Source organism: Micrasema longulum, unplaced genomic scaffold (assembly GCF_059751315.1).
Source record: "Micrasema longulum isolate JH-2025_06_02 unplaced genomic scaffold, ASM5975131v1 h1tg001047l, whole genome shotgun sequence".
Lineage (NCBI taxonomy): Eukaryota > Metazoa > Arthropoda > Insecta > Trichoptera > Brachycentridae > Micrasema > Micrasema longulum.
In genome coordinates, this window is record NW_028278235.1 from 190,416 (window position 1) to 211,536 (window position 21,121).

Sequence of the window (21,121 nt, forward strand, 5' to 3'; positions counted from 1 at the left end):
CAACAAATCATAAGCTCTGTATATAAATACCTATTCTTCCATATTTTCCTCTCGAAAACGTTTTTTTTTGTTACATTAACATACTGAAAAGTTAGTATAAAAGTCTTATGTATATAAATAATTATGTTTATTCTAACCCGTTCTAAATGAATAGCGGTGTTGATACGTATCTATAAATCCACTGATAAGATTAAAGTGATTTTAATTTACAATTCATTTTTACAATCTAAAACAGATTCCTCAAGATTACATATTAAATTTTAAAAGATACACAATTTTATATTGCATGAAGCTCAAAATAGGACCTTATATTTATTTTTATATCTCATAAGTGTTTTTAATTTAGATTTAAATAGATCGAGTTTTCTACTGACATTTTTATATTTTTCCGTCGAAAACGTTTTTAATCTCTGTTACATTTTTTTTTTTTTTTTGAAAAGAAATATTTGCGTTCTTATGATTTACCCAAATATTTAATTTTGAGGGCCATTTTCAACGAGTTGTAAATAACTCACTATTAGAAAATGGAATCAAGTTGGGGTAGATTGGAATTTGAACCACAGACCTTTGGTCCGCGAGTCCGCGAGTCCGAGACACTAGCCACAGGACCACAACCCGATCATTAACATTACTGAAAAGTTAGTATAAAAGTCTTAGGTTTATAAATAATTATGTTTATTTTAACCCGTTCTTAATAAATAGCGGTTTTGATACGATCTATAAATTCACTGATTATTTATGAGCTTAAAGTGATTTCAATTAAACATTGCTAAAGCGTTGTGCTAAAAATTTACTATCACGTCTTAAAGACTTTCATTAGGAGTAAGCATATATTGAGGTAAATGTAAATGTTTGAAGTTTCAAATAATAACAATATATTGTATGAAATAGTCATTAAGTAAATAAGCAAATAATTTTTTAATTAATTTAAATTAGCTTTTTTAGGTTTTTAAAAATACTGATTTTCTTTATTATAAGCATCCCAGAAAGTTCAATAAGGTTTTATCCAAATGTTTGTAAACAGACTGGATTTTATGACTAAGGAGTTATTAAGATATCAATTTGTTGCAACAGAGAGGAAAAAAAAATTGAGGAGGGTACATGAAAGTCTACGCATTTACTGGCCTTATTATGATCTGTCATTAGCTGGTTCAAGGTGCTACTTTACACACTGTGTAACATTTATCATTCGGCCCATGTTTATTTCCACATTTCCTCAATTCTTCCATCTGTTGAGAATTGTAAAGTAAAAGAACCAAAACCTTTCTTATTTGGGTGAGATTCATCTGGCTGAACCAATTCCCCTACTAGGCAACGCCTGAAAACAATTTTTCAATTTTTATACTCCTCATACTATTAAGTTTAATGAACAACGTTATGAGTATGTTCAAATGTTATAAAATAGCTTATGACAGGTCATGAGCCATGTAAATAACTATAGTTTTATATTCCCTCGTCGATGCAAAAAAATTAGATCTAAATAACTCCCTTGTTAAGAAATCTAGCCTGTCAAACATTTTTTTTTCTATTTTAGGAATTATTTTGTATCTGTTTGTCTAGATCTGTGGTGTTCAACCGAATTCGCACCACGAGCTACTTTAAAACCATTGCCATCTTTGCGGGCACCGCCTAGTTTAACTTCAATTTTAAATGCTCAAGACTCGTTTTACTCTTCCTACATTATGTATTCTACTAACTGATATTTATGAATATACTTAATTTTATTAATAAAATAAATTTATATCTTTAGGTAAAAAAAAAGAAACTTTATAAGAAAGCATATTCGTTTTATATACAGAAAGCATACAGAAACAATAAATTTACTGTGATATTTGACTATAAACATTTTCGAATAACTTCCTAAAATCCGGTTGCTCTGATGTGTATGCCAAAATCATGTGGTTTTTTACAGGCTCGTCAGTCAAGATGTTTCTGTATATTTAATAAATTATTTTTAATCGGGAGAAAGCCTGTTCACATAAATACATTGACAAAAAAACGCTTTGTCAATTAGTGCAATTAGTAAAAAATTAATATTTTTTTTTATTAATAATAAAACATATAACACAAAAATTACATATTATACTCCCAGGAGTTATTTGAAACTCATTTGGGACAATAAATAAGAAAAAAAAATTTTTTTGACAATACATAACATTATACAAATTAATACATCCGAAACAAAAAGAAAGCATTATTGTATAAGAAACATAAAACACCATCTTATGTAAACTGCATTAATAATTATCAATATCAAAAAGATTTAAGAAATATTTTTTAATTGCGACACTTCTGGATTTTTTATTGAGTTTTTCTTGTCTAAGCTCATTAGGCAGTTTATTATATTCGGAATGCCCAATATTTTCCAAGGACCTACTGCCAAACTTTGTTGAGCGAAACTTAGACACATGAAGATTCCTTGAATAACGCGTATTGTAATTTTGAATATTATGACCAAATGTGTGTTTTAAATTTGAATGAGCAGAAAAGTTGATGATATTTAAAATAATATTGGTAATGTCATGCAGTGGCATTACCTTGAAAGGAAGTATCTTTGTTTGTCGGTAGATATCCTTGACATGGGAATCCCGTTTAAGTCCAAGAATATTTCTTAAAGCTCTGTTCTGAAAAACTTGTATTTCCGAGATCTGATTTTTGCTGGCAAAACCCCATATGCATCATAAATAAGATAGGTGGAAATGAATCAAAGCGTAGTAGACGGCAAACAAAACGGAATGAAGAAGCAAGCCTCGAAGTCTATGCAATACGCTAGTTACGGGTGCTATTTTTGATTTTACATGCTCAAATTGGTAGCTCCATGAAAGTTTGGAGTCAATAAATAGTCCTAAGTATTTAGTTACATTGGTCTTGCAATTTGATATTAAGTATTCGTCTGTCCATCTTTTTGTTTGCGGGTGCCTAAAATATAGGTCACGAGCTCCCAGGCGCCCGCTAACTACCGGTTGGACACCACTGGCCTAGATCCTTAAATAATCAAATCCAGTACTTTTCTTTAAAAATATAAACATATTCAAATTTAAGATTAGTGAACTTTTCATTTGATCACTTAAGACGTGTTCTTTTAATATTAAAAAAGGTGAAATTTCTTATACGGCTTTATTTCATCTAATAGCAACTCAAGTACCTAATATTATTTAATATGCATGCACGAAATTTCACTTAGTAAACCTACTTTGTGTGGAAATTGCCGTAAAATAAACCCCAAAGAAGTTTTCCATATTGCTTTATACCCATAAAGATGTTTAAACAACATTTATTAACATGAAATTGCGAACTTGTAAAACAGAATGATGATTAAGCGGTTTAATTTTGATACGAAAATTTAGCTTTAAAACAGGATATAACCGCAAAAAGTTCATTAAATTAGTTATTTTTATGATTACTAAAGTTTTTTCTTTCCATTTTACTATTACAAAGTGACGTTTTTATTAAATATATATTTTTTATCTTGATTGTGGTAGATTTTACTATGTGAATTTAAGTGGATAAAATATAATATGCATAATAAAACACATCATTAGATTATGGAATCGTTTAATTTTTTTTTCAAATCGAGCAAATTAATGAGATATTTCTCGCTTAAATAACGACCCACTTCTTACTCTTTTTCAGTTTGATTTCGACGAAACTTCGTATTGTTTTATGGATGAAATTTCTTAGCAAAATAATAAACTGCAAAGTAGATACAGTCCTACTGAAATAAAATACAAATAAATGCGTCATTGAGAACACTCAGACATCGGGACATATTCAAACTGCTTTTATTTTCAAGCAATGTTACATACTTTATATCTCTGGCCTCCATGTATCGAGAATATTTACTGCCGAAAAGCATAAAACATATATTTCACGATTCTTTTCAAACTTTTGCGAATGATTTCTTTGAATGAAAATTCATTAACAATAAAAGTAGAAGTGTACAAATTTCGTACAAAAAACATTTGTTCGCCTCATTTAATTGCCAAATGCCTAATTGAAAGGCGCCGTAGCGAATTGGTTAAACGGCCAACTGTGAAACTGGTGTCGCGGGTTCGATTCTTGCCAGTTGCAAGAAAAAATTCCAACAAAGATTTTTTCGCAATTGGTCTGGGTGTTGTGGTGCACTTTCCATAACTTTCTTCCATATCCTTTCTTTCCTACAAGCAAGCAAGCCTCTAGAATAGAGGCTTAGTGGGTTATTCCTTTAAATTAAAAAAAATAAATAAATGTAATTCTATCTATTCTGTGAGTTTCATCATATTCAGTGATTAGGTGTAATTTTATTATTAAATATATGATTCTAGAATTGTATCGACAAATTGTTTTTATCAAAATATGTATCGTTGATGAGTTACCTTACAAAGTAAAATAAAATGAAGTAACACCACAGCGTACAATGAAAGCACCCACCCCTTTCCCGAAATAGTTCATAAAGACTTGTGTCTTTCTTCAGTTTCGCATTATTCAGAATTTATTTTTTATAACTAATTAAGTCAAAATTTAATATTTCTTTACAATCAAACCGCAAAAATAACGAAACATAGAAACTTTGAAAGCTTTCATCGTACCCCTCACTGCAGTATTATCAATTTATTTATGATCAATTAAATACACATGATAAGTACAATCACCCTTTTCTAATGTCTCAGCATGACAGTGAAGGAATGCAGTGTTAGTTCCAAATTGACATTATAGGATCTTTTGAGTTGCCACAACGTCTTAATGGTAAAAGTTTTTTTTTCTTTTTCAAAATGACCTTTCTGAGCTATTAGAAGATGTCAATTTAGATATTAGACAAGGGGTGTGATTTAAAAATGTCGGTGCTCCCTGCCATTATGTTTTGACAGTAAGACATTTCTTACACCGGGAGTACCGGATGGATACGTCGTGGTGGCCCAATTAGGTGGCCACCGCGTTCAACAGACCTAAACCCAATAGACTTTTTAAATACTATAAAGAAGTTGTAAACGAGAGTGAATGTTCAACTGAAGAGAATCTTCGACAAAAATTACGTGATGTGGAAAATACAAAACGTCAAAATTATAACTCATTTCAAGACTTAAGAACTATTTTTTTGAGAAGATGCAGACTATGCAGTTTAGCCGGTGGGAAACACTCTGAAAATTTATTTTAAAAACTAATGCATCTCAACAAAAAAAATATTTTATTGTTTTACTATTTACGATTAAAAGTAATTTATTATTGCTAAAAACACCTACTTAACGTTTTTTGAATAAATTGCCTATTCAGTTATTTTTAAAATACCGCGCCCTCAGAATTTTTATTGATAAAAAGAAAAAAATATTAAAAAGTGGCTACTTTTGAAAAAAATTGAAATATTTTTTTTATTTTTAAAGGTTTCGAAATACCCGTTGCTCTTCATACCTGGTCTTAAGAAAAATATCAGTGTTGGCGTCTCCGATACACTAATAGAGATACACTAATATGAGAAATACTATCATTCAATAAAAAGTGAGAATTTATTTATACTTCCGATTTAACGACACATGCTTTTTTTCTAATATAACGTACTTAATATTCAACAAACAAAGAAAAAAAAATTACAACTAGTAATTATTCCATAAAAATTTTTTTAGGCGACAGTGCTAAAATCAACTAAAAAAATATTTAAGAAATTATACCTCATAAACAGTTCAGAATTCATTGAATTGAAAACTTTTGCCTTTTTTTAGAGCTCTTGGAGTGTTCGACCCCCTACATTTTTTTTACGTCAAGTATTTAGCCACCCTATATACAGTCTGCCTTACTATACGGTGAAGAGGAGTGGGCTCTTAAAGTAATATTATAAACTCCGTGAAGCATTTAAAATGTGAATCTACCGTAAAGTGTTAAAAATCTACGACCGATATGATAACTAAAAATGAAGTGTTATGTAGAGCCAATAAAAATGGTTAGCTATTTACTATTGTTAAGCTAAGGTTGCATATTTTGGCCATGTGTTGAGAGATGATGAATATGTCATACTTTAGCTTGTCACGAAGGGAAAGATCGATTGACGTAGAGGGGTCGGGAGAAAACAGCTTTCCTGGCTTCTAAACACCCGAGCATGGCCCAGGATTAGAACTGTGGAGGAGGTGTTTTGCACTGATCAGGATAGAAAACCTTTCTCACAAGTGGTCGTCAACGTCAGGGAGACCAGAAATGACATGTGAAGAAGGAGAATAGTATTTATAAAAATATTTACACATTAGAAATTCGATTTCGGTTTCAGTTTCGGATCAAAAACGTGTTACGGTCGGTCACTACTATTTATCTTACCTTTGTGTAGCCAGTGGTCTGAATACGTTCCCATGTGAGTGCCCTAAGAACTTTTATCTAGGCACTTTTCCACGTTTCATAGGAGCAATTTTTTTTATCTCACGCTCAAGATTTTACGGCGGTACAGGATTAAAGTTTGTCCTCCCTAGGAAGATTTTATGATCCAATAGGTGTCTCATAATACGGTAATATTTTTGCGAAATAAAATTGGTATAACTTCGGTTTTGGCTCGTTACAAAAGATTTTTTTTAATGTGGGGAAAAGCACAAAAAAGCAAAAATCTGATGTTTATAACTGTATATCTTTATTCTTAAGAAAATATTTTTTTGATAAAGTTACCTCGTGCATACATACATACAGTTTTTTTCTACTTTGAAATGAAACTACGTGTAGCTTTATGAATGATTAAAAATGAACAAAGGGTTTAATAAATCATATTTGATTTTTTAAAAAAGAATACGTTAAAACCTATTGAAATAGGTCTCTTGGTCAAAAAAGAGTATTCATTATTGAAAACCCTTGTTAGGCAAAACCCATCTCTCTAACTGCACGAATTTAATACCCACAATCCGCAAATTTAATAATTTTCGCTAGAAAGCTCGAATAGAGCTTTTTGTATCAATGCTGTGATAGTATTTTCAGTTTAACTATAATGCATACATTACAAAGCGAACAGTTTGGAAATTGGCTTTTCTTTGTTTGGTTCATAATTGGATATCCAACCAAAATACAAAAAAAAGCAAACAAGTTTACTATTCGTCGGCTAAACAAACAAAAGAGAATGAACGTCATCAAGATAAAATTACCCTCGTTTCTGGGAAACAGATGCAATGCGAAAGATCAGTGTTTATGTGAATGCAAATGAACATCTAATTTATATATATATTTATATATATATATATATTTTTTTATTTTTTTTTGCACCACAACAGGCCAGGAGACCCAATTACAGTGGTGAATTACATCATAGAACCCCCAGGCTTGAGAAAAATCACATTTTAATTTTTGTGTTCTCACCGGGAATCGAACCCGGAACCTTCCGTGCGTGAGTCAAGCATCTTGACCACTACACCACAGAGGCCACCGGTAATGGTGGCTAGTTCACGGTGTCATATTAGGATTTGTCGCTACCAATATTTGTGTACTTTCAGGGCCTTCGTATGCAAAAACCATGAAAATAAAAGAATATCCAAACTTATTACTGAATAGCCTGTTTTATCGACAACCAAAAAAGTTTGTGTTGAAAATGAGGTAAGTTGTAAAGTGACGTCACAACGCTGCGCGAGAAGGTCTAAATATGGGCTTGTGTGGGCACGGCGCGCGCTCAGTTCAGTTGTATTTCCGGAATGAGTTGGTTTGATTTCAATAAATAAATAGTATGAGTAAAGTAATTTTATTTTTTTTAATTTCAACTTTCTTTCTGACTAAAAAAACAAAAAAATCTCTCAATAACAAAAGTAGGGTATAAAATTTCATATGTATGAAATAAATATCCGACGAGAGTATCAATAATACTTTCAGTATATTTTTTTTTGGCAAACTGTCTTGGATTGAATATGGAACTGCGTGAAATAGAATAAGGGCTCTGGATGTAGCTTATTTTAATTTTATTTATTTGGACTTTCACACCCTTTACTTCTGTTTACTATACTTCTCCTTAGGCTCCAAATTTCAATGCTTATGAGTTTACGGTTAAACTCTTCGTTCTCATTCTCAATACACATCCACAATAATTCCTTTTTCTTCTCTAACTCATATAGTATCAATGCGGCTCGACTGTGAAATCATGTCACAATCAAATATGTTGTTTATTTATTTTTATTTATTAAGGAAATCATACTGTCTTTATGGAAATAAAAGAACAGTTAAAAAAAGTAAGACCAATTACAGATTTCACATGAATTTATTATGAATGCAGGAGGTGAGGGGAAGAAGTGATTAAATTCTAACAAAATAAATATATATAAGAAAAAAAAAAAATATTTACAAGGGAGAAGACATTGCATAGCTCCAACTATACTTTCCTCCCCTCTCTCTCTGCTTCCATGAACATTTAAATTTCTTCGTAAAAATTCACAACCAAAAATAATTAATTAAATGTAGGTAGTACATGTACATATAATGAATAAGTAAAAATTAAGAGTTAAATTTAAATGTTAAAATTAAAAGTAAAAACTAAAATTAAAAAAGTAAAGACTAAAAGATAAAATAAAACTCAAAATTAAAAGTTAAAAGTTAGGCAGGAGATAAATTTTAAATGTCTTTAACAGATCTGATAAAAATAAAGTACTTACAGTGTAATATGTCGACTATTTATGTTACTACAGTATCTCGTCTAAAAAAAATATCTCCTTTCTCTTTCTTTATCTGTCCTCTTTTCCTGTTTCTTCTTTATTCCTTTTCTCCATTTAGTAAAAGTATTGATTTAAGGTAATTTAGGTACATATACAATAATTTATATTTTTGTATATCTTTACCATTTTTATTTTTTATAAAATATGTTTTGCAACTTGAATTAGAATGATAAAACTTTTATTTTATTGATCAGTTAGAAGAAATTGACATTTGGCGATAAGCTCGCCAATATACAATTAACATTTTGTACCAAAAATTAAACGAAAAAATGAACCCAGAAAAACTTATTGTGCACCTGAAAAGAGAATAACTTTAAAATTCAGTCGAAACTAAAGATAATATATTAAAATATTAATTTATTTCACTAACCTAATATTATTAAATTATAAATATTGAGATTTGTAACGTTTTCATTTATTTTACAACATTGGACAAATAACTTAAATCATAATTTTAAGAATATTGTTTATTTGGGTAAGAATATAATAAAAAAGATAAGCAGTGGTAATACAATTTAAAATCACAAAAATATCGTTGATCTTCTAAGAATTTCAAAATAAATAATATGGCAAAAGCTATTTTTATGTTTCCATATGTTTTCTTTTAGAATAACAGTTTCATTGTCCTTTACAGTACCAAGATATTTTCCCTTTAAAATCTTTTGAGGTTCTAAAACCACCTCGTATCCCCCAGCTGCAGCTATTTACTGCTTTAAGAAAATTTCAAAACTGTTAAGTTATGAGAATGAAATCTTTATTGAAAAAATACTTGACAATAATAATCTTTTTCTGTAAATAATGACTCGGGTATTAAATTAAGGCAGAAGGTTTAAAAAAGTATAATATAATTGATAAAATTAAATTTATTCGATTTTGAATACGAAATTTAATAATTACTGTATTATTTCTTGTATTTCAATTATATATAAATTAAAATAAAAAAGACAATTCAACACGAAGGTATTGTTAATGAAAAAGGGATAAGAAAATCTTATAAGTCATCTATTTACTAAATAATAGTAAAAAAAATCAGGCCTTGTTTCAGTGGCCCTACCAGCAAATAAAAGGTAATTAGCCCTGTTAGGGTCACTTCGATTCTTCTTCTTCTTCTCATGGTTTCTCTCCCCGATGGAGGTTGGAAATCATCGTTGCGATTCTTACTTTATTGGCAGCTGCCCTGAACAAAGACTGAGTGCTGCAATGGAACCAGTCGCGCAAGTTCTTAAGCCAAGAGATGCGCCTTCTATCTGCACTGCGTCTTCTTTCAATCCTTCCCTGTAGAATGACTTGTAAAATTTTATATTTTTCGCCTCTCATTCATTCATTTCTCAAAAATGATTTTTCTCTCAGTAAATTGAAATCAATTAAAATCCTAATAACGTCGACGAATATTTGGACATACTCAAAACATTGTGATGTGTCATCAATCACTAATTTTCATTGCGATATCTCCATTTTTTTATACGAGTATTTTAAAATGTCTGTGAATGGCATTATTTTAAAACCACTCCATTATTTTTTCATCAAACTTGACATAGATACGTATGTATAGCTGAGTACCTGAATTTAACACGTGTGCACAATTATACTGCAGGTCGAAGCTTACAAAAACAAGGAATTGTGAGCAAAAAGAGCTGCTGGTGTTGCAGAAATGTGATATCACAAGTAAGTCTTTGAAACTGCAAGGTTAAATAGAAGTGGAAAGTAAAATTTTATAGAGGCACAATAATGGTTGTCTTTTTCACGATGGTAAATCTTTTTTAAAAAGCTTATGCGTAGCTCAGGCTAAAGTTCAAGATATAATTTATCTTTTCAATAATCATTTTATGATTTAATTATATAAATAAAAGACGAGTGATACTTCGATCCACAAATTTGGAATATCCAGTGACCGGTTTCATCGCTTTCGACATCTTCGAGACTGGTATATTTATTAAGGAGTTCAATCTTTTTATACAAAACAGAGGTAAGGATAGATAATTCAAAATTATATGAAAGTAAATTAAATAAAATTATTTTTATCTTAAGGATCATTATCAATTTTTTTCGGGATAACTAATGAGTTGATATAATGCTATTTTGATGAACATCGTGAGTGTGATTTTCGTCAATTATAGTGTAAAGTAGTGGAGAATGCATGTGTGTTATCTGTTCATTAAGTAATTCTACGTCGGGTTTATTTTTTAATCTATTAATTTTGAGAATTTCTAGTTTTTCAAGTTTATGGCCTTTAAGTGCAGTATGAATTATTTTTTAAATCAAAGGAATGTTTATTTTCTATTAAATGATTGGCAAAATTTGAATTATCTTTATTATTAGACCATGATTGTATGTGCTCTTTTATGCGTGTTTTAAAGGCTTTACCCGTTTGGCCTACGTAGCATGTATTTTTACAGTAGTTACAATTAAGAAGGCAAGTTCCTATGCTGGAAAAATTCTCATCTTTTTTGTCTTTAGTATTGACCAACAAATTAGCTAAGGAATTACTATTGTAAAAGGATTCAATAGAATTCAATAGAAAACGCTGAGTTTCTGCTTGCAGTCGTAACTCTAGATTTAAGGTCACATCATTCGGGGCTTGGTGCGTCATCAATCTGTGGAATCTTCCTACAAATACTAATTGCAGTACAAAATTATAAATAAAGAACACAAATATTAAAATGATATCATAGATTAAATACACAAATAATTATTTTCTAGGGTGCAGGACTTGATTATCAGCGGTGATGTATAAAACTATTCGATATTATCACTGTATATATTTTCAAGACACTGCTTGCGGTTCACTGGGAATTCAATGAGCAAATAGTACATATAACGATGGAACAATAAATTAAGTTGAGTTGGTCTATGTGGGACATCTTGCCTAAAAAAAATATACATATACTGCACCCCGCATCTGTAAACCTCTCCTTGGCTGTGCCCATATACTATACAGGGAAACATCGCTCGTTGTCGAACGAGGAAGGATGCCCAAAAGACGTCTCTGTAATCAGGAGCCTTGATATCTTTGTGGTAGAAGAAGGTAATCCAGAAGTACGTATTTATATAATACTTCACGGTGGAAGTGACTGGGATTAAATTGATTGGACATGATCAATTCGCTGAAATGATAACTTTTTAAAAGCCTCGAAATTGTTTTCGGAAGCCATCGGATCTAGAGAGAAAGAAGCGAGAAGCTCATTTGGTATTCTCAGAGAGTAGGACATGGACAAGACTACAAGATGTGGAAGGTTGATGACGATATTTGCAGCAGCACGAAGTGGAATTAATAATACTTTAAAAATTTTTTGAAATGTTAAATTAACCGCGACGTGCTAAAAGTCTGGTACGCGTGGAACATGAAATTTTATGAAACTTTAGTTTAAAGCAATATATTTTATCATTTATTCATGAAAAAAAGGTCATTTTTTGTTCCGTATGCATGTAAAAATCGCTGTTTTGAACTCAATATTACTGGAACTGTATCATAAAATAACTTTCTAACAAAGAACTCCATTATACGAAACTTTTCTGCATAAAAAAACAGTAATTTTCGAAGCGGAAAATTCAGTGAATGTTTTATTTTTATAATACTGCATGTTATTCAAGTTTATTGTACGCTTTCAGTCCCCTTGGACGGCTTCCAACACTGGTCTGGTTTCAGTTATTATTTTTTCATAAAAATAAATTAACTTAGTGTTCTTTCAAACCTTTGTGGTAATCTTTTATGGTTCGTTCAGTAAATAGCGTCCATGTTTTAAAAATGATTTTCCAAGAAGATGTTTTATTAGGGTAACAAATTACCATTATAACTTTTTTTCAAAAGAAAATAATGAAAAAACAGTTTTCGATAAAATAGATTCATTTTAAACAACCGAATAAGCTTTGTATTTTTAGTAGAAATATTTTAATACTTGAATAACTAACATATTATGGTTGTGTTATTCCATACTGCTGTGTTATCGGATTTATTTAACACAATACTTTTTTTTCTTTTTCACATAAAATTGAAGTGTTTATATTCAATTAAATATGTATTTTTGTAAGGTAAAAAGCACTGCGTGCCATGTATATATAAATAAATAAATGAATTAAATTGATAAAAAAATACTCAAAATATTAGTAAAAATGTGTTATTTGATATACTTATTTAAATTGAACTGTCAAAAAGAATGACATTATATAATTATTCATAAAATGTTTAAAAATGTATTTATTGATTTATTCCCAAATAGTTGCACATGAATATGTATTAAAACATACCTTCTCTGTTTTTCACATTATTATTATTATGGATAACTTATATGGCGCCATTTTCATTATACCTAAAAGGCGCTTTGCATAGTGATTCTATGGATAAATAAATTTTATTGAAGCTTCTAAATTTGTATTTTAATCAAAACCATTTATTTTGTTAACACATGCTACGGATTTATTCAAATGATTGAGAACAAGTGGGTTTTATGTTTTTTCCGAAACATCGCTTTACTTTCACAGCCTTTCACCTCTGGAATCTTAGGAAGCTATCAAGTTTCGTATTAAATTTTAAGATTATAACAGAGATGGAGAATGACTTATATATTCCGACCTCGAAAACGTTTTCCCTCACTGTTGCGATAAATTATGATCTTAAAAACTACATAGGAAGTGAAATACATCCTTGTCTACAAACATTTGAATATTAAAATACTGTTCATTTAATTAAATAGTATTAAAATAAGCATAAAAATTTAAAAAAGTATTTTTCGGCGTTGCCTAATAGGTGAAATAATTCAGCCTGATGAATCTCACCCACTTTAATAAATGTTACAGTTCTTTTATTACACAAGTCAACAGATGAAAAGTATAAAAAATGCGGATTTATTTTGAAATTTATTTATAAGCCCTTACGGATTACATTAAACAAAAGTTGAATGGTTAATAATGCATAGTGTGTAAATTGGCCACTTAAATCAGTCAATAGTAGTTCATTAGCCCTGTAAATACCTAGACTTTCATATTATCTTCTATAAAATGTTCTCCATCTATGTGAAGTAATGACAGCAATTAGTTAATTCAAAATCAGGAATTTTTAGTAAAAATATTACTAAAACAACATTTTATATCTACTTCTATGAATAGACAAGTCGTGATGCATTCAAATAATATTATGATGATTTGATTGAATGACATTTCTTTTTGCAGCATTTATGGAGGAGGAAATAAAAATATGATGTTAGTGGTCAACTAAAAAATGCTGATTTTGAAGTAACCTAGTTGTAGTCATTTCTTTTACGACGTAAATGCGTGTAAATGCATTTTTGTAATTTTCCTTCATTTAAACATACTATGTTATGAAGCTGTTTTCTAACTTGTCTAATTCATTTTTTTTTGTTTTTCAGTTCAAGTTACGCCTTTAACAAGTGCATATCCACATCGTCAAAGTTAAAGTGCAGCATGGAAGCAGCTGTCATGCTGAGACGAATTTCAGAAACTCTCTCTGCTGATAGTGTAAGGATGGCCCGTTGTGACTCCATCAACACTGCAGTCTGTCACAATAGTGCAAGAGGAAATGGAATCTCTTCCTACCCCTTCATTGTCACATTAGTGGTCCTCTTAAGGTCTATTATAATAATGATAACATAATTTTTAAGGTGTAATATTGAAAATACTATTTTGAAGTAGGGTGGAATGATTTGTCAAACATTAAACATAAATTAAAGTAAGAAAGTACAATGAAAATCTTGTGAATAAATTGGTTGTAGTACTAATATATCCAATATAAGTTTTTATTCGTAAATAGAGTTCACACGGGGCAATACAATAGACAGGACAATGCTACCCTTTCCCAGCCCCGATTTCAGCCTCGACCACGCAGGAGAAGACAGTGGGACAATTCGACTATAGTTTGAATGCGGAACGCTGCGAAATTGGATACAAGATTGATAAAGTATTGTCTTAGAAAGATAGATAGCTTTTCCGTTTTTTCCCTCGTTTCTTGGCTCATGGTCTTATCTTCTAAATTTCCGTGAAAATTAGGACAACAGGTCCGAAACTCGGACAATATTTGTCATTTGTGTTTTGATGTGATTTGATTTGACGAAAGTATTATCCTGTCACCATGTGAACCATGCATTAAATATCAAAACTTATAACATTAAATCGGGTTGTGGTCCCGCGGTTAGCGTTACGGTCACGGATCAGAAGTCCGAAATTCGAACCCCAACAGTTAATTATGCCAAGAAATTGGTCGTAGAGTAGATCATGTTTTTAAATTAGCTTGACCAAGGCGCTAGAGACAAAATGGGAGGTATTGCTACTGTGGAATTTTTTCCTGCGTTATCAAGGAATTATATTTACAAGGTGGATATTTTGGAGGCATTGACAGTTTTTATTAGTTACTAGTTTGGACTTTAACAAATGAAACATAAATAAATTTAACTGCATATTTACCGTTAAGAAATAAATAAAAAAATTGCGTGTTATTTTATCCGTATTTTACGAAAATATAATACAACAAATACTATACATATCAAATATGCATTATATATAGTATAATTTTCCTTAGTTACGATATTTATAAGAATACTCGTTACTAAATTAAGTAGAACAAACAAAAACACTAAAAAATCTTAATTGATTATTTAAAATCTTACAATAAAAAAAACGTAAATTTATTGATAAAAAAAATATGTAAAAAACATTGTATGTAAATTCGAGGCCACGGGCATAGGCTTTAATAACAATACATGCGCCAGCCAGGATTTGTAGACGGTACCACCTGTTTCGTGTACCAATAAGTAAAATATCGTATTTTAAAAATGCTTTTTTTCGTAGGACTTTTTCTGTGTACAATACCAAATTAAAAGACATAGAACATAGAGATATCACTTTGTCAGATTTAAATAGACATTTACTATGCATTATGAAGCTAAATAGTCACAGTAATAATAAATACGTACATTTACTTTCCCCTCCTTATCCTCTCTGCCTCAATCCCACCCCATTTACAATAACGGTTTATTAAAAGTATCTTCTTTGATTGTTAAATATATATATGAATATAACATTTTTATATATGTAAACCTTAACGTTTTTAGATATAAATAATAAAAATTGCATAATATTTTCATTATTAATTTTGTACACTTTATCGAAATCTGTTATTGGTTCTGAGGTGGTTCTGAGAGTTTACAATATTTTAATTTGTAGTTTACTATAAATATTTATGTGGAACTGTTGGTTTCCCAAATAAACTAAAAATAATAAACAAACGACACTTGCTTGAAATTTAAATAATAATAAAATAATATGCACAATATTTTCCCTAAAAAGTAGAATTTTTTTATTACATGGCTTAACCAAAATCATCCGAAAAAATGTATATACCTGTCATCACGGCAAATCTTTTTTAGTTTTTTTAAAAGTTTATATAAATATTTTGAAAAGAGTTTTTTCACATTTTCTCCTCTACAGGTGCTACAACAATTCGCCTAATACCTTTTAAAACCTTTTACTCCGTATTTAATATTATAGACCTCAGAACGCAAACAACGTTCGAAATATATTATTATCTAATTTATACTTACTGTAAACTAATTTTTATAATTTGTTTTAACAATAATTTGTTAATACCATTTTTTTAAACTTATAAGTATATGTATGATTATATATTTTTTGTTTAAATTCTTTGCAAGTAAATTATAATTTGCTTTTTAATTCAATTACTTTTCTTCTTATTTCCATATATTTTTTTTCTTTTTTACTATGTAAAGTTTCACTTTTTATTTTGCATGGCAGTTTGCTTTTATTGTTTCTACAAGTATACAAAAAAGCGTTGTTTATTTTTAAAATTATTACTAACTATGTTTGTACTTACCTGAATATTTTTTGTAAATGCCCCTTGGGCGTATTGTAAAATTAAATAAAAATTAAATAAATAATCAAAAGTCAACTCTCTGCATGGTGGGGGATTAGAATAGGAGGTATTTTAATTCTAGTAAAATACCACTATAATTCTTTAAAAATCTGAATTATTCTAATACCGTGATGTCTAATGTAAGTTAATATTTTGTCTCAATCCATAAATACCGAAATGTTAAAATATTTTGTAATATACCTTTAATTTGATTCCAAAAATATAAAGTATAAAAAGTGCACACGTAATCTTGTTTGTATATATATAATTGTTTATTTTTACAGGTTTCGAGAAGCAATCAGCTTTTTCGGGGCTTTGACCACTGCTTAAAATAAATAGAATCTTAAAATATTTTGGTGTTTACTGAAAAATTTATAAAAATGTCGATAAAAAATTTAATACGTAATTAAATATTTATTGTTATTGCTAAATACAAAATACAAACATTGTAACCTAAACCCTTGTTTTAATTAAGTATTATTGTTTTACATTAAGTATTATTATTTGATTTGACATTGGCTGGTTTAACCCTTTTAGTGCCATTATTTTTTACCCATATTTAATTAAAACTGCCTTGTTTTTTATGTCACGTACCCTTATTAAAAAAAATGCATCTCTTCCAAAAATCACAAATTGTACATGAAAAAAAAATTGGAAATATGTATTGTGAATATTGTGAAGTTTGTTCATTGTATTGCGTATCCGGTGGTAAGTATGTGAATTTGGTCAAGGTTACATCGTCATTTTCGCAGTCCGGTACTTGCTCCGTATCAGCAAAATAATTGTTATCCTCATTAATATTACTATCACTTAAAAATTGCATTAAGCGGTGTGAGCGCGCCACAATGTCACTCCCACTATCATTTTCTTCAAAATTATTTTCGTATTCCGTCATTTTAGGTTAAATTTTAATTTTCTGTATCTTTTTACATTGTATTTGGTAATAATATTATAATTTGAACCTTGTATAATACGCAGAAAGTAAAAAAAAAACGATGCGGGCAAGCGAGCTTCGACCTTCCTCACCGCGCGCTAAACAGCAACCGATTTAAACAGCAACTGTGGCACTTTAAACTTGTATACACACGAGCGCGATGGCGCTTGTCAGCACTATAACAGTTAAGTGGCCATTTTACACACTGAGTTACATTCACCATTTTGCCTTTATTTTAATATCTATATTCCTTAAATTCGTCATAAGCCCAGTAGATGCCTAGACTTCTATATTTCCTTTTCTAAAATGTTCTTCGTCTGTGTTATAATATGTTCATGTTAACAACTCCCTAGGGGGTTGAATCCAGTTCTTATATACAAACATTTAGACAAACTTAAAACATTATTAATAATAATCATAAAATTTAACACAGTTTTTCACCACAGCAGTATTAAATCTAACGCACTAATGAGTTTTGGGACCTTTTAGAATTTTCAGCGTCTAGCTTGCATGAAACGTAACGTGGTGCGACCTTTCTTCCGCGTTCATCAATTCTCAGGAAATAATAAAAAAAAAGTTTATTAATTAAACATATTTATTTATTAATGAAATCACACAGTCTTTATATAAAACAAGGTACAAAAGAACAATAAAAAAAAGTAAGACCAATTACAGATTTCACACAAATTTATTATGAATGCAGGATGAGAGGGGAAAAATAATTGAACATAATAATATTTAAATTTGTCGTACATTTTTGGAATAAAAACCATTTGACCGGTACTTTACGGATCCGGGCTTGGAGTAGAGGTTTAGCAAAATGAGAACTTTTGCCTTCCCCACAGTAGCCAGTCTCTTTAAAGACATGTAGCTCAATCACAAATAAATATCGACGTGCTTAAAAACACGCTAAGCAATCACAATGAACAATAATGAACATGCTTCAGCTATCGCAGTCATAATTCAACGCGTTTGTAATCTCTAAGTCAACGCTCGTGTCAGTTTATTTTTGTTTTCCTCGTAAATAAATACAGTTCATTGGCAAAAAATCAGCGTTTATTTAAAAAACTAATACAGTTTATTGCATTCGCAAAACAATAAGGAGTATCTAATACAAAAAAGTAAAAATTTAATAACAATTATTATAGCGAATGCTTTTCTTGACATTTGGCTTGTCAACCGCCGGCTTAGTGCAATAAATAGCGTGATAAATAATAAATAAAAATAGCAGTTTTTGAATGTTTTCCATATTTATACCAGTTAAATTTATTGCGCAGTGGGATTCTACGTCGCATAATGTAAATATTTTGGCATTTAATATTAGGGTTTCACGGATGTTCCATTGTGATCGCGAATACAATAAACAACCATGGTGAGAAATTATTATCACGTCGTTTATGAGCACGTCGATAGTTATTTGTGATTTAACTACTGGGTTTGGAGGGCGAGAACTATTCGCGGGGGCCCATCACAAAAGATCTTCACAGGTCGCACTGACGTCAGGAACTTCCTTTAAGAATGAGAATAATATGAATATCCAAATGTTTGTAGATAGGCTGGACTAATTCTCTAGGGAGTTTTATAGATTTTAATTTGTTGCAACAAAGGGTGAAAACATTTTTGAGAAGAGAAAATGGAAGTCTTAGCATTTACAAGGTTCATGATCTATCCCTGTCTCCACAGGGCAACAAATTTAGATCTTAACTTCAAGGGGATGAATCCACCCTGACTACTGACATTTAGACACACTCAAAAAATTATTGATTGAACTTACTAGAATAAACAGTTTGAAAAAATGAATGTGTTTTCATGCGTCGCCTAGTATGTGAAATAATTCAGCCAGATGAATTTCATCTACATCTGTAACGCTTTCAGCTTTTTTTTTCACACAAAACAACGAATGGAAAAGTTGAGGAAGTACGGATTAAACATGGACTGAATGGTGAATGTTATACAGTGTGTAAAGTGGCCACTTAAACCGGTCATAATTAGTAAATGCCTAAGCTTCCATGTTTCTGTCTCAAAAATATTTTCCCTCTCTGTTGCAACTAATTTAGAAATTAATATGATTTATTTTCGAGTGTCTTCGTATAATGTTTATAAGATGATCATAATGTCAGTACAATAATAATATTTCAAGTTTTAATATCATCTAAGCGTAAGGTTGTACGTAAGGCATTGTAGAAAATAATAAAAAATACAATAGAAGTAGTATTTTATTTTTACTACCCCATAAAGGCACCAACCGAAAGTTTATTTATAAGCGAAAATTCACACAAAGTTGATACTAACATACCTTATCTTATACTGTAATAATATTTCAGTGTGTCATGAAAAAAAGGATAATGTTAAGAGAAAAAATCAACAGATTAAATGGTATGTATCCAATAATAACATAACTTGGGATTCAATTTATTCAATGTAAGAAAATATTGGTATCCTAAAAGATAAGTAGTATTTTCTTGTTAAATTAATTCAATTCATTTACTTAAAATATAACATACATATTACAAACATATATTCAATACGTACATATTTTAAAAGAGAAAAAAAAATACACGAAAGAGAGTCAAAGTAGTAGAAGAATTCTGCTCCGGAAAACCCCTTCGGATACATGGAACGAATCAATATCCAGAGCGATGTTGTTCAGCATAGCGGTAGCCCTTCCAACAGGCATAACCATAAGCAGATTGGTCCTGAATATCGGAATATGAAACAAGTTATGCTGACGCTGTCTTAGGTCTCAGGAACATACAAACCAATGCTCATCATTATCTTAGAATTATTGATCATACCGCGCAATAATCGATAAAAATGTTTAGTCAAATACACATTTCTTGTAGTCTTTAAACTGATGTAGCCAAGCATACCCTTGAGAAACTCGGTCGGGTAGAGCCAAGGATAATACCTGCACTCTCTCACGTAGAGATATCTCAGAAGATTCTTTTGGATTTTCTCTATCATAAGAGAGTACTTCAGTTCATGTGGCCCCCAAATCGTCGAGCCACTCTCGAGTCTACTTCGCACCAAGGAGTTGTAAGGAGTTCTCAGTACGCGGGTATTTTCGAAAATCCTGGCAGTACGCAGAACAAATCCGAAAATCTTCAATGCATTACCACTGGGTGTGGTGAGAATCCTGATAAAGAAATGGGTACGACCCGAAACCAGTAGACATTAAAATGTCGGTACCTAAGTGGTAATATACTAATATTTACTAACATTAGTTGAAATGTTTGTACACAAAGTTAATACTTTAAAAGTAAATGTTATGAATCTTTATTGATAACTGTCATCAATTAAATATAAAAGATTAAGGACTTTATAATACACTAGCGGACCTGAGAGACGTTGTCCTGCCCAAACATTGCCTTGCCTGCTATTAGCTGGTTCACCAAACGTTTTTTTTAATATTCGAATTTTCGATAAACTATCTACTAAGTGACATTTGACATTGAGTTCGACATTTCAATATTTTCGTTTCGTCATTGTGTGATTTTCTGTTGCCCAAAGCAAAATAAAAAAAAGGAATATCACCAGCTATATATTATATATTTATTCTGTACTTGTGGTGAATGATTAATATTCAAATTTTGAATTTAAGTAGGTACCTAGGAACTTTTTATGGTTGAATTCCAAAAGATAAAATAATTTATTTTTAAATTTAAAATTCTTTGT

The 21,121-nt window shown here is 30.3% G+C and overlaps 1 protein-coding gene across 1 annotated transcript in view; it reads left to right on the forward strand.

Annotated features, from left to right (window-relative positions):
* Window positions 1-14,570, forward strand: part of LOC148277358 (uncharacterized) — a 39,630-nt gene extending 25,060 nt beyond the window's left edge. The window contains exon 5 of the mRNA XM_088232968.1: window positions 13,997-14,570. Within this exon, the coding sequence (XP_088089094.1) occupies window positions 13,997-14,240 (244 nt within the window). The 3' untranslated portion in view covers window positions 14,241-14,570. The remainder of the gene's footprint in view (window positions 1-13,996) is intronic.
* Window positions 14,571-21,121: the final 6,551 nt, after the last annotated feature.